The 15,952-nt window shown below is 41.3% G+C and overlaps 1 protein-coding gene across 8 annotated transcripts in view; it reads left to right on the top strand.

Annotated features, from left to right (window-relative positions):
• Window positions 1-9,187, top strand: part of LOC138763034 (RNA-binding protein 5-like) — a 53,460-nt gene extending 44,273 nt beyond the window's left edge. For all 8 annotated transcript variants that reach the window (XM_069936557.1, XM_069936556.1, XM_069936558.1 and 5 more), the window contains 11 exons: window positions 166-254; window positions 3,122-3,197; window positions 3,314-3,405; window positions 3,680-3,844; window positions 5,038-5,181; window positions 5,294-5,374; window positions 6,802-6,996; window positions 7,093-7,167; window positions 7,261-7,358; window positions 8,132-8,261; window positions 8,684-9,187. In XM_069936557.1, the coding sequence (XP_069792658.1) occupies window positions 166-254; window positions 3,122-3,197; window positions 3,314-3,405; window positions 3,680-3,844; window positions 5,038-5,181; window positions 5,294-5,374; window positions 6,802-6,996; window positions 7,093-7,167; window positions 7,261-7,358; window positions 8,132-8,261; window positions 8,684-8,809 (1,271 nt within the window). In that variant the 3' untranslated portion in view covers window positions 8,810-9,187. The remainder of the gene's footprint in view (window positions 1-165; window positions 255-3,121; window positions 3,198-3,313; window positions 3,406-3,679; window positions 3,845-5,037; window positions 5,182-5,293; window positions 5,375-6,801; window positions 6,997-7,092; window positions 7,168-7,260; window positions 7,359-8,131; window positions 8,262-8,683) is intronic.
• Window positions 9,188-15,952: the final 6,765 nt, after the last annotated feature.

The following is a 15,952-nucleotide window of genomic DNA, read 5'->3' as shown; positions in this document are numbered from 1 at the left end:
ATTAGGTGATCAGTAAATGGAATCCAAGTTGTAAAATGACATAATTCATATACAATCATGATTTTTTAAAATATTAGATTGTTTGATATGTGGAGCAGCATATTTTAATGTATTGGTGTATAAACATGCAGAGCATTTCATTTAAAAAAAAATGTTTCTTTGCAGGTCCTCCTGTCAGCAATTCAGCAAACACACCTGTAACACAGGTTCAGGTATATTCAAGTCATGCTCAACCCTATCAGCAAAATGCTCAGGTAAACTCATTTAAACTGGAACTTGTGTTTCTTTTAAAGTTGCTTTGTCCTTTCCTGTGATTCATCTTCAGATGGACGTGTGCAATAATATTAAGTGCCTGCACGGTATTGGTTGTTTCAGAGACTATCCTTTGTTTTTTCTCCCCGGTAATTGGAAAATTATATAATGCTACAGCACAGAAAACAGGCCATTCAGCCCATTTAGTCTGCGCTGACCATTATTCTGCTAGTCCCATTGATCTGGTCTCATTCCATAACCCTCCAGACCTCTCCCATCCATATATCTATCAATTTATTCTTAAAACTTAAGATCAAGCCCACATTCACCACATCAGATGACATTTCATTCCACACTCCCACCACTCTCTTAAGTGAAGAACTTTCCCCTAATGTTCCCCCTAAACCTTTTCCCTTTCAGCTTAAAATATTTATCTCCCCCAATCTAATGGAAAATGCCTACATGTCTATACCTCTAATAATCTTGTAAACCTCTATCAAATCGCCCCTCCTTCTTCTATGCTCCAAGGAATAAAGACCTAACCTGTTTAATCTTTCCTTGTAACTCAACACCCGAACACACAGTACATCCTAGTAAATCTTCTTTACATCCTTTCAATCTTATTGATATCCTTCCTGTAGTTAGGGGATCAAAATTCACGCAATATTCCAAATTTGGCCTCACCCATGTCTTAAACAACTTCATAACATCCCAACTCCTATACTCAATACTTTGATTTATAAAGGCTTAGATGCCAAAATCTTTCTTTACAATCTTGTCCACCTGCTATGCCTCCTTCAGGGAACAACGTTTCTGTTTTCCCAGATCTCTTTGCTCCTCCGCACTCCTTAGTGCCCCACCATTTATTCTGTATGTCCTACTTTGTTTTGCCCTTCCAAAATATAGCACCTTACCCTTGTCTGCATTAAACTCCATCTACCATTTTTTGGCCAATTCTCCCAGTTTTTCCAGATCCCTCTGCAAGGTTTGAAAATCTTCCTGACTGTCCACAACGTCTCCAATCTTCATGTCGTCAGCAAATTTTCTGATCCATTTTACCACATTATCATCCAGATCATTGATATAGACAACGAACAACAATGGTCCCAACACAGATCCCTGATCCACATCACTAGTCACAGGCCTCCAGTCTGAGAAGCACCCATCCTCTACCACTTTTTTTTTCCACACAGCCAACTTTGAATCCAATTTACAACCTCTCCGTTGGTACCTAGTGCCTTAACTTTATAAACTAACTTTCCATGTGGGACTTTATTAAAAGCTTTACTAAAGTCCATGTAGACAACATCCACAGCCTTTCCATTATCTTCTTGATAACCTCCTTGAAAATCTCAACAAGATTCGTTATACACAGCCTACCACACACAAAGCCATGTGTGTGCAAATATCATGCATTCTCTTGTTATTTCTGATTGGAAGTTATCTGCTCATAACACATGGGAATGAAATCGAGTGCTGTGCATGGATATTGTTCTTCCAATACTGTTGAAGATAACTCAAGAAAATTCCACTACTTCATCAACAAATTTTAATTCTAGCATATTCTACATTTAAGGCTTTAATTGTTCCTTTCTTTGATTTCTACAAAGAAATTGCAACAAACTGTATTTCATTTTGTGTAAGCAGTTTTATGAAACATGTAAGACTGCAAACACTGCGATTTTAGTTAAGAAACAAATACAGGTACACAATCCTTTATCCGGAACCCTTGGGGGACAGTGTGTTCCAAATTTCGGATTTTTCTGGATTTCAGAACAAAAGCCAGCTGACCCAGATTGAAGCCCACCCGAATTGTGCTGACTTATCCACCCCCTTCCAGTCACGCTGGCGTCTTTCTTCCCCCGCGCCCGCCCAGGTCACACTGCCATCTCTCTTCCCCGCGTCCGAGTTGTGCTGCTGCCTCTTTCTCCCCCACCCCGCCCGCCCAAGTCGCGCTGCCGTCTCTCTCGCCCCCCGCCCGCCCAAGTCGCGCTGCCGTCTCTCCCCGCCCCGCTCACCTAGTCGTGCTGCTCTCTCTCCCTTTCTCTCTCTCTCTCTCTCTCTTTCCCCCCCCCCCCCCGCTGTACCAACACCAGGAACAAAATGGCAGTTTGTGGAGCTTTCCGGATTTGAGATTTTCGGATAAAGGATTGTGTACCTGTACTGGAGGAACTCAGCAGTTCTCGCACTATCTAAAGGAGTAAATATATAACCTACATTTCAGACCAAGAGCATCTGCAAATTGGAGGAATAAGTGTTGAATTCTGCTTGGGCATCTTCCAATTGGATAGCATTAACATCGACCTCCTGTTTCTGTTAGCCATTCTTGACACCCCCTTCCCGTCCCCCCCCCCCCCCCCAAATCTTATGCTATGTTTCCTTTTCACTAGTGCTTTGCCTCTCTCTTTCTCCCCTCGCCCTTTCCCTGCCTCTCCTCCCTCCCTCCCCTCTCGTGGCCTCTAGCCATGCCCTGCCCCTCCCTCTCCCTGCCCCACCCCTTTCCCTCTGCTTCTCTTTCTGTCTCTGTATTCCTCCCCTTGCCTATTCTTCCTTTCTCCCCATGCACCTGACTGCATTTTATTTCATACCCTGATGAAGGACTCGGGTCTGAAACGCTGGTTACATATTTTTATCTGCGGTGGATGCTGTGAGACCTCCTGAGTTGCTCCAGCATTTCTGTATTTTTACTCGGAAGGCACTTTTACCCTTTTCCACAGGTTAGACCGTTTGTACAATATCATTTACTGGCTTTAAAGGTCACAGTACATTTTTGGATGTTCATGCTTCAAGATTTTTTTGATTATTAATTGTTAATTTTTTGAACATGTTATAATTTCTGATGTGATGTGACTTTCTTTGTATGCTATAGGTAGATGCAGGACAGCAAGTATCGAGTAGTCCACAGAATGCAGGTTCATCTGCTGTATCTACAGATTCTAAATTCTGTAAGTGGAGAAAGTACTGACATTTTAAGTGTCCAGCAAGCTATTTGTTTTCCATAAGATAATGAGAATGATGAGTCCCTGAATATATTTATGCATTTCTTTTTTTTTTAAAACAGCTGTACCTGATGTTTCCAATTACCAATACGATGATTCTTCTGGTTTTTACTATGATCAGCAATCTGGATTTTATTATGATCCTAACTCTCAGGTAAAAGCACACAACTGAAGTTCTTAGTTCTGCAAATATGTTGTATTGTAAGAAAGGACAAACAAATTTGAATTTATCTGGCTTCAGCTGAAAGACCATTTTCCCTTGGGTCTATACTGAAATGGCAGCAATACTATGCCCATGCTTCCAGAGTTGTGGTTAAAAGACTATTTTGCCACCTTCTTGATGGTTTACTGCCATTTTTTCTGTAACATGCAATAATTGGTTTAAAATCAAAAGTATATTAAAGATTGACCTTTTAAATGTATTTCAGTACTACTACAACACACAGACTCAACAGTATTTGTACTGGGATGGAGAGAAGCAAAAGTACTTGCCTGTGTCAGAATTTACTGCACAGCAGAATGTTACTGCTGGTTCAGCTAACAAAGACGGCAAAGAGAAGAAAGAGAAACCAAAGAGCAAAACAGCACAACAGGTTTAAAAAAAAATGCATATCCATATTGTACAAAGTATTGTTAAAATAGATTCATATTCAAAAATATGTATTTTTACTTGTGTTAATTGGGGCATGTTATTTGCCAGTGGGAAGAGATAGTGGGCATCTAACAAACTATTTGCAAATCTGATTACTAATATTGAACCCTTGTTATGAAGTGGCCACTGAGTTCTAGTACACCCATTTTTCCAGTCTTCAAAATGGAATATTCACAAGTTGCTTTAACATTAGTTAGGTGTAGCATTAGTCGCATTTCAGCTGTTTTTGATTTTGTGAAATAGAAACAAATAGTATTTCACCATCTCTGCTGAACAGATCAACTTGGGCTCACATTTGGTGAGCTTTGCTTTTATAATTTGCCTTGGACTTCGCTGCCTTCTTAGGTTGATTTATTCAGTTGCTTGAATTCTCATACAAAGCCAATGGAAGGAAGCTTAACTTATTTAAACAAACATAATTACCTTTCAGATTGAAGACATGTTGACAGCTACCTGCTAATTCCCTCTGCCTGATCAGCTACAATATTTCCTTTCCTGAAAATCTTTTTTAAGTTCCTACATACAAGTTCCTATCCAAAATTGAGTAGAATCAAAGAATCTCAATCGGTCAGAGATCGCAAAATATCGCGCCTGTACCTGCGCTGATCTCGTGTCTCTGCTCTCACTAAGAGCACCAAGACCAAACCCCCCCCCAACAACTCTTCGCTGCCTTTGTTCATGGTTGATCTGCCCCAGGCCCCAAAGTCCTCAATTTGCTGGACTTTCAAACATTTGAGATCCAGCCTCCACAAAACTCTTGGGTAGAGAATTCTCATGCCCCATGTTTAGTTGGCTACCCACTTATTTTTAAACTTTTACCCCATATTTGAGCTGCTCCCTTTAATAGAAGCATCTCAACATCTACCCTGTCATGTCCTGTCAGGATTTTGTTTTAATGAGATTCTCCATCAGCCCTCTAAATGCCAAAAAATGTTGTGCAAATTTGATGCTTGTGATATGGCATCCCTTTCTGTTGGCAGAAGAAAAAATAAAATCCTGTTTAATGCTTCTCATACTTTTAAGTTCATTACACAAGTGAACTCTATCTATTTTCCATTCTTTCTGGTTAATGTTAGTTTTAAATTGTGAATCATGTCATCTGAATAAAAGGTAATTTGATAATGTCTTTTTTAGATTGCTAAAGATATGGAGCGATGGGCCAAGAGTCTGAACAAGCAGAAAGAAAATGTCAAAACTAACTTTCAACTCACTGGACAAAGAGAGGATGAGAAGAAGGAGTCTGCAGCAGATGCAGGCTTTGCTTTGTTTGAGAAAAAGGTGCAAACCTTCAGTGACTTTGAAAGTGTGAGTGTGTTGTTCAGAAGATCTTGCCCAGGAACACGTATCACTTGGTTTAATCATTTATTTTTTGTCGGCCATCTTACATCAGGGTATGTCAGCAGATAAATCGCCAACAAGAGTTGAGTTCTTGAAGAGATCTGCTCCAGATGACGAGGACTACATGCTGAAGGTTAGAATGTGTAAATTCACACATAGATGCTGTAGGTACTGGAAATCTGAACGAACAACAAAAATGCTTGAATTAATCAGCATCTGTGTACCTGTGAAGGATTCCAGATGTTACATGACGTTCTAGTTTTTTTCCTGTTTTTATGCATAAACTTGTTTTGTTTTAGTGATTTGTGAATGCCAGGACCAGAACAGGGCTTTTGGCAACTGTTCTTTCAAGCATTTGTCTTCGTGTGCAATTTGAAGCAGCGCTCATTATGAATGTTTTGAGTCAAATCAATGAATACGCATGAAAAGTTCTATTTGAGTTAGTTGATAGCATTTGCACCTCTGCTCTCCCTACGTGGATGCAAATTATTTCAGGGCATTTTGGGTGTGCGATAACCTGTATGAGACTTTGAAATTCTTTGCGAAGAACAATTCATTTTGTTCAATTGCAGTGTGTTGCACATTCTCACTCTGTGTGAGATATTGGAATAAAATTATTCTAGCATAGATTAATGTAATAAATTAAAATAGATTCATGACTCTTCAGAATATGGATACTTGAATGATTTCCTTTGGTTCCTTTAAGCCAGATGATAATGTCAGATGTAGAGCATCTACAGTTTTTATACAGCTGGATACAGAGTACAGCTGGCATTCACTTCAAGAGGAATAAAATACAAGAGAAGGGATGTGATGTTGAAGCTTTATACAACACTGGTGAGACCTACTTGAGTATTGTGAGCATTGGCCTCCTCACTTAAGAAAAGATGTGCTGACATTGGAGAGGGTTCAAAGGAGGTTCACTCGGACGATGCCGGGAATCACATGAGGTGTGTTTGACAGATCTTGGCCTGTATTTGTTTGAATTTAAGAGAATGAGAGAATGACAGGGGGGATCTCATTGAAACATTTCAAATGTTGAAAGGCATGGACAGAGTAGTTGTAGAAAGGTTATTTCCCATGGTGGGAGAGTCTTGGAGAGGAGGGCACAACTTCAGGATTGAAGGTCAACCACTTAGAACAGAAATGCATTGGAATTTCTTCAGACAGAGGGTGACATATTTGTGTAATTTGTTGCCACAGGTGGCTGTGAAGACCTGGTCATTGGTTATATTTAAGACAGAGGTTATTTTTTAGCCAGGGAATCAAAGGTTGTAGGAAGGTCAGGCACTGGGGCTGCATGAGAAAATGATTAAATGACAGGGCACTTGATGGGCTGAATGGCCGTATGTCTTATAGTGTTGTAGGTAAAAACGATTAAGTGGTTTATCAATAATGTCCAATATGATCATGGTTGGTCAAGGTTATTACAGAATGATTGTCCACTGTAAAAGAAACAACAGATGGACAACTGCTAAGAGTTATCTACTGATTTACCAGTTTATAAAGTAACTACATTTGTAATGATGAACCTGAATAGACTTTTGTTCTTGAATTCAGAGAAAAGCAAGTCCTCAGCAAGGACTTGTGGCAGCTTACAGTGGAGAAAGTGATACTGAAGAAGAGCAGGAGAAGGCTGATGATGGGGAGGAGAAGCTGACAGATTGGAAGAAAATGGCCTGCCTTTTGTGTAGACGGCAGTTCCCTAGTAAAGAGACACTAATCCGGCACCAGCAGCTTTCTGAACTACACAAGGTATATAGATCTTGCAATAGAAAATAGTTAGGTTGGAAGAATTTTAAAAGAATCTTTAAGTTGTGCTATTACATGTTTTCCCATTTTACCATAAAGCAAAACTTGGAGATTCACAGAAGAGCAAAAATGACTGATCTAGAACTTGAAGCTCTCGAGAAGACGGAAAGAGAGGTATGATCACCTACTCTGTAATTTAGAGCACAAGGCTAGAATTCTCTTATTTTGAAGTAATTTAGGATTGCTGAATCTTATTTCTTTCTGCAGATGAAGTACCGAGACAGGGCAGCAGAAAGGAGAGAGAAATATGGGATCCCAGAGCCTCCAGAACCCAAGAGGAAGAAGTTCTTTACTCCACAAGTTGTGTGAGTAATGTTTTTCCTCTATGTGCAAGCCATTCAGTTCCTTTTAATACATTATTCCTTGGTGAATAACAAACTGTTAATTTGTGGAGCATTTGGTTAGTTTATACTGTTCTATAATCCTTTCGATTCCTCCACCTATCCACAATAATGAAATCTATCAATTCTTTGGAGAAACACAAAATCTGTTGAAATCTTAAGTTCACACAGGGAAAGTGGAGGCACTGAGTCTTTATGAAGTGTCCTGACCTAAAATGTTGACAGGCCATTTCTATCCATGGATGTTGCCTGATCCACTGGGCCCTTGCAGCTTCTCTTGTAATATCAATTCATTGTATATTCAATATACCATCAGAGATCGATATGATCCCATGCACCTTCTCTTTGGTGTCTTACCTTCTGTATGTTTGATGGCTGCAGGGACAAAACTCTTTCAACCTGTTAGTGCAGGCTTTCACACTCTTGACCCTTCTCCCCAATGGGAAAAGGGAAAAGAGAATGTTCAGGCTTTTAGTATGTTGGCTGCCTTTTCTGGACAGCAGGGGATGTAGATGAAGTCTGGAGAGATGGGAAGTTGCATTCACTTCCTTCTATAACTTGTGATCTTGAGCAGAGCAGGACCTACACCATGCTGTGCGTCCAGTAAGTATGCTTTCTATGGTGCACCTACAGAAGTTCTTAGTGATCTAAGAAAGTTGAGGTGTTGGTGTGCTTTTTTAACTATTCCATTAGCAGTTCTATTGAGTTTAAAATGTCTTCTTTTGCTTGTTGCTCAGTGATTTTGAACAGCCAACCAAAGATGGCATCGGTAGTGATAACATTGGAAGCCGAATGTTACAAGCCATGGGCTGGAAAGAAGGTTCAGGACTTGGTCGAAATCAACAAGGCATCACTGCACCAATTGAGGTTTGTCCCACTATTAGTGAATGTAGCTTGTAGTGGAAGCTTAAACTTTACTGAGGTACAGGAAGAGGGTTTGTCAGGGATCTACACTTTCATTATCTGAATTCAAAATGGCAGCACAATGCATTAGTTTGAAAATGTTTGGATGGCTGGTATCTTGAATGTGAATGGAGAGAAGGGGGAAACATGTGAGACACAGTCTTTACAAGGTCGTTTCTAACCGTTACTCTTTCAAGCTTATTTAACATAATGAAGTTAGATGAACGTAGGAAAAGCCAGTGACTCTACTGATGACAGGGAAAGTATGAAAAAAATGGCAGCATTTTAAAAATATAACTAGTGTAATTTTTAAGCTGCCTAAGAATATAATTTAGCTTCTTTGAGCTGCATGGTGCTAAGACTAATTTTGAATCTTCTTGGAACAGGCGCAGTTGCGAATGAAAGGAGCTGGACTTGGGACACGTGGAAGCTCTTATGGTGTCAATACTGCAGATACCTATAAAGATGCAGTTCGAAAAGCCATGTTTGCCAGATTCTCAGAAATGGAATAATTTTCCTTTCTGTTGTAAATATTGTAAATATTGTAACTGTTTTGTTGTGCCAAGGAAGAATGTTTTTGGGTAAACTTTTTCATTTCCTGCTTTGGTTATACTTCTATAAGTTCCAACAAAAAAAAACTTCAATTTAGTCTTTTAAATTATAACCTTGTAAAACTGGAGGTTATGAAATGCTGGTTGGCGAGAAATACAAGGGGAAGATTTGATGCGTGTGGATTTTGATACAAAAGCAGCAAAGTGTACATTCTGTATTATAATTGACAACCTTTGTACAGATTCTGAGATAGGAGCTGTAAACCTGATTATTTTGAATAATTGTTTCTTTCTACTTCCTTTCTTTTTTCCCTAAATAAAGTCTTCGGTGCTAATAAACTACTGGATTAGTTTTGAACCAAGAAAGCAACAAAGTGCCCAGGTAATTTCATTTGTCTGGCCTGGATAAAGGGACAGCAAAGGAGTAAAGTGGAAGTTAAAAAAAAAATTTGAATGTCACAAGCCAGGTAATTCAGATTTATCTTCGATCTGGCAATGAATTAGAGATTGAGATCATTTTAAGCTCAAATTCACTGGAGGATAACTGGGGGTATGTGGATGTTGTAAAAGAAAGAATGCAATGGTCGTGGTTTTGTCCAGGCAGAAGAATGGGAAATTAAAGTGATCTGTGCTCACTACTGCGAGGCCATGCTTGCAGAAAAAGTGCCACAGCAATACTTTATTTAGATGGTGCACTTGCCTCGCAGCTTATAACCATATAACCACTTACGGAGCGGAAACAGGCCATGTCAGCCTTTCGAGTCCGCACCGGTTCACTAGAACAACTCCACTAGCTCAAACCACCCGCTTGACCTAGCCTTGATTCTGCTTTGGTGGTGTCTTTGTAAAGTTTGCCCATTTTCCCTGTGACTCTATTGGTCTCCCCTAGTCCGTACATTTCCACCCAACATCACAGAAGTGCATGGGTTGGTTGCTGATCTGACCACTGTGAATCGACTCTAGCGTAAGTGGATCAGGATGAGGTGGGTTGTTACAAGCATGTGTGAATATTTTTCAGAGAAATGGGTGAGGGAGTCTAATTGATTGGATAAGTCTGAGTAAAAACAATGCTTGAGAAACTCAGCAGGTCAAAGTGTCCTTTATGTAGCAAAGATAAAAATACATAACCTCATCATCCCTTCCCATCAATTACACCCTCCTCCCAACACCTTTCCCTCTTGCCACAGGGGATTCCATGTCTGGCCTTGCACTATTCAACAACACCTGATTTTCCATCTGGACACTCCAGCTGGATGGCATTAATATAGACTTTTCCGGTTTCTGCTAACCTCTTCTTTCCTCCATTCCCTTCCCCCTGTCAGCTTCACTCTGTTCCTTTTCTATTCACCTAGCCACCCCTCTTTCCCTTACTTACTGCTGTGTGCCCTCCCTCCCTCCTGCCTTTGTGACGACACCTTCCCCCATACCCTTTTATTTGGGCGCCTACCAACATTTTTCCACACCTTGACGAAGGGCTCAAGCCCGAAACATTGGTTGTGTCTCTTTATCTTTCAAACTTGCTGATCCAATCACCACATTGTTGTCCGGATTGTGGATCTAGATGACAAGCTACGCTGGTCCCAGCACCGATCCCTACAGCACACCACTAGTCCAAGGCCTCCAGTCTGAGAAGCTATTGTCCACGGCCACTCACTGGCTTCTCCCACACACCCAATGTTTTTGAATATTTTAATATGATATTTCACATCCAAAGTACAGAGTACCTATGGATAGATGTTAAAATTCTCAGATACACTACACTTAAAATCACCAATGCCTGAAGAGTTTCTTCAGCATTGTGTTTTTACTTCAACCATACTGTCTGCAGACTTTCATGTTTTACTTTTGGATAGGTCTGTGTTGTGTTGAGAAGAGTAATGGGTTTGGTGGGTTCACAGAGAGATGAGTGGACACCAGGGTTTGTAATCACACCTGACTTTTATTAATACACATGCACAATTTACAGAAGAATGGGAGAAACGGGAGAATGTTAAATGGTACACAATTACTAATTCATTGTAAATGATACAGATATTCACACTATAAGCAGGTGTTCTACACATGCTCCCAGACCCTTGATCAGTGAGAGCACGGCTATACTGTTAAGTATTGTGACTATCACAATAGCACGGCTCAACTTCAGCGCCGTGCACTCCTTACCCACAACCATTGTTCCCTCAGCAGGGAGCGTGCACACATTCTGCAACCAGCGCACAAAGGAAATTAATGTGCTCACAAAAGGTTAGTTACCTAAAATAATGTAGAATAAAATCACAATTAAGTATGTTACTTTGTAGAATGCAATCATACTTGCATTAAAACATGCTAATACAGAGATCAGCTGTGCCAAAAGGATCTTGAAACAAATTCAAGTTTACATTTGCACAAGCATTGAGTGTGCATGTGCTTTTGTTAAAGGAAAAATATTTGCACAACATAAGATTTTTTTTTGCATACACTGACTACTAAAAATTAGACTTTAGATACCAGATTTGATATTGAGGCCACAATTTCTTCATTGAGGGGTTGCCCAATGCCCCTTGATACTGCAAATTTTGCTGCGATTGATGGAACCTTTGGGAGGTTGGATTCCTCCCGAGAACTATTACCCTTTCAAGTGATGTCCACAGTAGCAAATTGGCATAGAGTGGTATCTGGGGCTTGGACCACAAGGCAGAGAGAGCAAATGTGCTGTGAGCTCCTGTTTAATACAGGGCTAATCTGTGTTTAGCCAATAAGGACGCTAGGTGATTTGAAATGACCAACAGAAAGATGTGTACTAATTAGTGACTGGAGCTCAGCCTCGACTGGCAAATAAGTTTCAGATGGGGAGAACATGTGACCACTCGCAATACAGGCAGGGAGACCACACCTCCACACAGAACATTCCACCCCTCAAAAGCCACATCACTGGAATCAGAATGATGGCAGTCAATGACTACATATTATAACTAGAAAACAAAATACATATTTGAAACAATGATATCAGTAAATAACCAGTGCTTTCTGAATGAAGGACAAGGTACAAAATCAAATTCAATGACAATGCCTTACCAGCAACCCACCCCTGACCAAACAGGATCACGTTGTTAACCAATGGAGCAGGGTTCTGGGGGAGCTGCTCTCAAGTGTCAGAGGGGAGGGTAGAAAAGGCAATTTATTTGGCCACTGACTCCTATGCCTGGTTTCTCCAGCTTGGCTGGCAAATGTGAGCACCCTTCCCACCAGTGTCTGAGCAGGCAGTTCAAGAGCCCTCTCTTGGCTCCTGCACCTTGGCCTCACACTTGGGTGCTTCCCAAGCACAGAGCCCAGATGGCCATCGCTGTGCTATCGCATGGTGAGATAGGGTAGGCAGCGACAAATGTGCCCCAGTATGTATGTCAGCCAGCTCATGGTTTAACCTGCTGGCATGTAGGGCAATTATCTATGGCCATCTGCACCTGTGACAGGGCCACTCCTAAGCACTCTGCCCACTGTTGCGTCCTGTCGGATCCCAAGTGATCACTCCCGTGAGCCCATATTGCTAGGGCACTGAAGTCTGCGGGTGGAGGTTGTGCAGATTTGAGCTGCACGATCCACAGTGCCTTTGTGAATGGGCTCCACTGTAGCCCTGTTGGTGTGGGCATCCACGTGGTGGACCATGAGTGTCCTCTGTCCAGCCTGTTGCTGTTGATCCCATAGAGGTGATTGTGGATTTCCCACCCTGTCAAGTGCCAGTGAGGCATCCATACCGCCATCCCATTCAGTATAAATACACACTGGTCCTTTTGCATGCTGGCTGGATCCCCTACCCCCTCTTAAGTACACCCATATCTGGGTGTAGTGTTGCTGCTTGCCATTTCTGCTTTCTGTTCTTCCACCAACTGGAGCTGTCCATAAGCCAGGTTTGTTGCTGTTCTTCATTGGTGAAGGAATCAAACAGCTGACCCCAGGATATGGGAGAGGAGCTGACAGCGAGGAATTCAGTCGGGATTGTGACTCTCAGGGAAGGGCATGACTTGCTCATCAGCCTGCTGATTCCTTCTGGCCCTGCCCTGTCAGCAATAGAGCAACGCCACTTCACAATGGAGGAATGCTGCATACGTCCCTCTTTGCGAGTGACATCGGAGGACATGATTCATCACATGATGGGGAGGTGAGGCAGGAGGATGATGGTCTCATTGGCCATCTAGTGCTGGTGTCTTCTTTGTCTTTGGCTTGGCTTCGCGGACGAATATTTATGGAGGGGGTAAAAAAGTCCACGTCAGCTGCAGGCTCGTTTGTGGCTGACCAGTCCGATGCGGGACAGGCAGACACGATTGCAGTGGTTGCAAGGGAAAATTGGTTGGTTGGGGTTGGGTGTTGGGTTTTTCCTCCTTTGCCTTTTGTCAGTGCTGGTGTAGCAGAGGTAAAAATGCACTTTAATAATTTTTATTCTTAATTCTGTATTTGTGAATTTTATCCAAATGAGGTATTTGTATTTACTTTTATTTTAATAATGTTTCTGGTGGAAATGAGTTTTGTGGTGCACACCTTTTCTGTATCTCTTAAGCTCCTCCCTTCCTGTTTCTCACACTACTTGTTACTTGCTAAGGGTAATTGTGGGGAAACTTAGCTGCGGGGTTACTTTAAAAATGTATTTTTTATGTTATCAGTCTTATAACCATATAACCTTATACAGCACTGAACAGGCCAGTTTGGCTCTACTAGTCCATGCCGGAACAAATCCCCACCCTCCTAGTCCCACTGCCCAGCACCTGGTCCATAACCCTCCAATCTTCTCCCCTCCATGTAATTATCCAGTCTTTCCTTAAATGTAAATAACGTCTTTGCTTCAACCACCTCTGCTGGAAGCTTATTCCACATCCCAACCACCCTAGGCATGAAGAAATTTCCCCTCATGTTCCCCTTATAATTTTCTCCCTGCAATCTCAAACCATGGCCTCTGGTTTGAATATCCCCCACTCTTAATTGAAAAAGCCTATCCATGTTGACTCTCTCTGTCCCTTTTAAAATCTTGAACACCTCCATCAAATTCCCCCCCCCCCCCCTCAATCTTCTACACTCCAGAGAAAAAAGCCCCAGGCTACTCAACCTTTCTCTGTAACTCAAATCCTGATATCCTGTCAACATTCTCGTGAATCTTCTCTGCACCTTCCTATAATTCAGTGACCAAAACTGCACACAGTATTCCAAACTTGGCCTCACCATTGCTTTGTACAATTTCATCATAACATCCCAACTCTTGAATTCAATACTCTGATTTATGAAGGCCAACATTCCAAATGCCTTCTTCACCACTCTATCTACCTGAGTATCAACTTTGAGTGTACTATTTACCATAACTCCTAAATCCCTTTGTTGCTCTTGCACTCCTCAATTGTCTACCATTCAATGTATATGTCCTATTTAGATTTGCCTTTCCAAAATGCAACACTTCACACTTACCTGTATTAAATTCCATCAGCCATTTCTCAGCCCACTCCTCTAGCTTTCTTATATCTCTTTTTAAGCTACGGTAATCTTCCTCACTGTCCTCAATATTAATGTATATTAAGGTATAATCTTAATGTATATTGCTCATTACTAATATTATTATGTTTTACAGTTGGTTTTGTATTGTTTTAACTATTAATGTAAGTTTTATGGATGTTTTTCTGTCACTTGTGTTTTGGCTCCATTGCCATTGCTGGTCATGTGATCAGCATAGCTTTGCTGAGATTTCACAGTGTAAACTGTTACTTTGCATGCTTAGGAGAAAAAGGGGCAGAAAAAGAAGAAAAAAAAACAAGAAAACAATTGATGCGTTACGTTGTTTTCCGCAGGTACTTGGGCATTTAAATGAGGTGGAAACAGATCGATCTCTGGCAGCCCCAAATTTTATACTATCTGAGTAAACAGGTGAAGGACCTGAATGAGCAGCAGAAGGCAGTGGCTGGAGTGGTTTGAGGCTCGAGAGTACAGGCAAGAGCAACTGCTATGTTTCATCCCTATCGCAAGTATGCAGGGGACTTTAAGAGAGGATATCCCTCTGAGGCGGCACCACCATGCAGGTACTTTTCAGGGAAATGCCCTACATTCCCCCCAACATCCATTCCATTCTATCATTGAACTTTCTAGACATCAAATCCGCCTGATAGTTCAGATGCTCTGGTGTATACCCTTTTTCTCTGCACAGAACGACTTCAATGCCAACTGAGCTGCCAACATTTCTAGGAAGTTAATGCCAGATGCTGATGCCAGTCTAATCTCTTGAAGAGTCCATCTGCCACCGGCAGAGGTAGTGAAGTCTGTGACGCCCCATCCTTCACTAGCATCTGATCGGATTTCCATATCAAATTTTTTATTCTCTATCATGGCATTAAAGCCTCTGAAACATTTGTCATCCACCTTGCAAGTTCTGCTCTAGCCTCTTGCAATAAGTGACTTTCAAGGCTTATACTTTATCTCTTTCCAGGAATCTATATTTTAGCAGACCATACTGAACGGCTGGGAAACCAGTCACCAATTTCCCAATTACTTTTGCTACTTTCTGTATAGAGGGACATGATTTGGAAGTCAAAGCACTACAAGCCTGAAGAATTTCCACCTTTTTTTTAAAATCTTCTATAAGGTTTATTCCCATAGATTCCGTATTTAAGAGGAACCCAAGGAATTAATTTCTCTGGTTGGGCTGAGGACTGATTTTTCTGGGTGTATAATAAATCCCAGATCCTGCAGCAGCGCCGTAGTGGCGTTCACTGCTCTCTGTGTTTCACCCATGGACCTGCCAATCACGATGGTGTCATCCAAGTAACCCATCACCGTATGTCCCTCCTTTCTGAGCTGGGAGAAAACTAGTTTCAGCGATTTTGTAAATATTCTGGGCGTCGAAGTAAGTCCATTAGGTAGTGCCTTATATTGCCACAATTCACCTTTCCAAATAAACTTCAGATACTTTCCAGAGAGCGGGTGAATAGATAATGAATAATAAGCATCTTGTAAATCGATGAATGCCATAAAATAGCCCTTACTTAATAATGGCGTAATGGAGCAAATCGTGTCCATTTTAAAATGGTGGTATAAGACATACTCATTTAGGTCAGAAAAATCAAAGATCACTCGCTTCTCTTGGGTCTAGTGAAT

The sequence above is a fragment of the Narcine bancroftii genome, chromosome 5 (genome assembly GCF_036971445.1).
Source record: "Narcine bancroftii isolate sNarBan1 chromosome 5, sNarBan1.hap1, whole genome shotgun sequence".
Lineage (NCBI taxonomy): Eukaryota > Metazoa > Chordata > Chondrichthyes > Torpediniformes > Narcinidae > Narcine > Narcine bancroftii.
The sequence above is the reverse complement of the archived record's forward strand: the minus strand, read 5'-3'. Positions and strand labels throughout refer to the sequence as shown.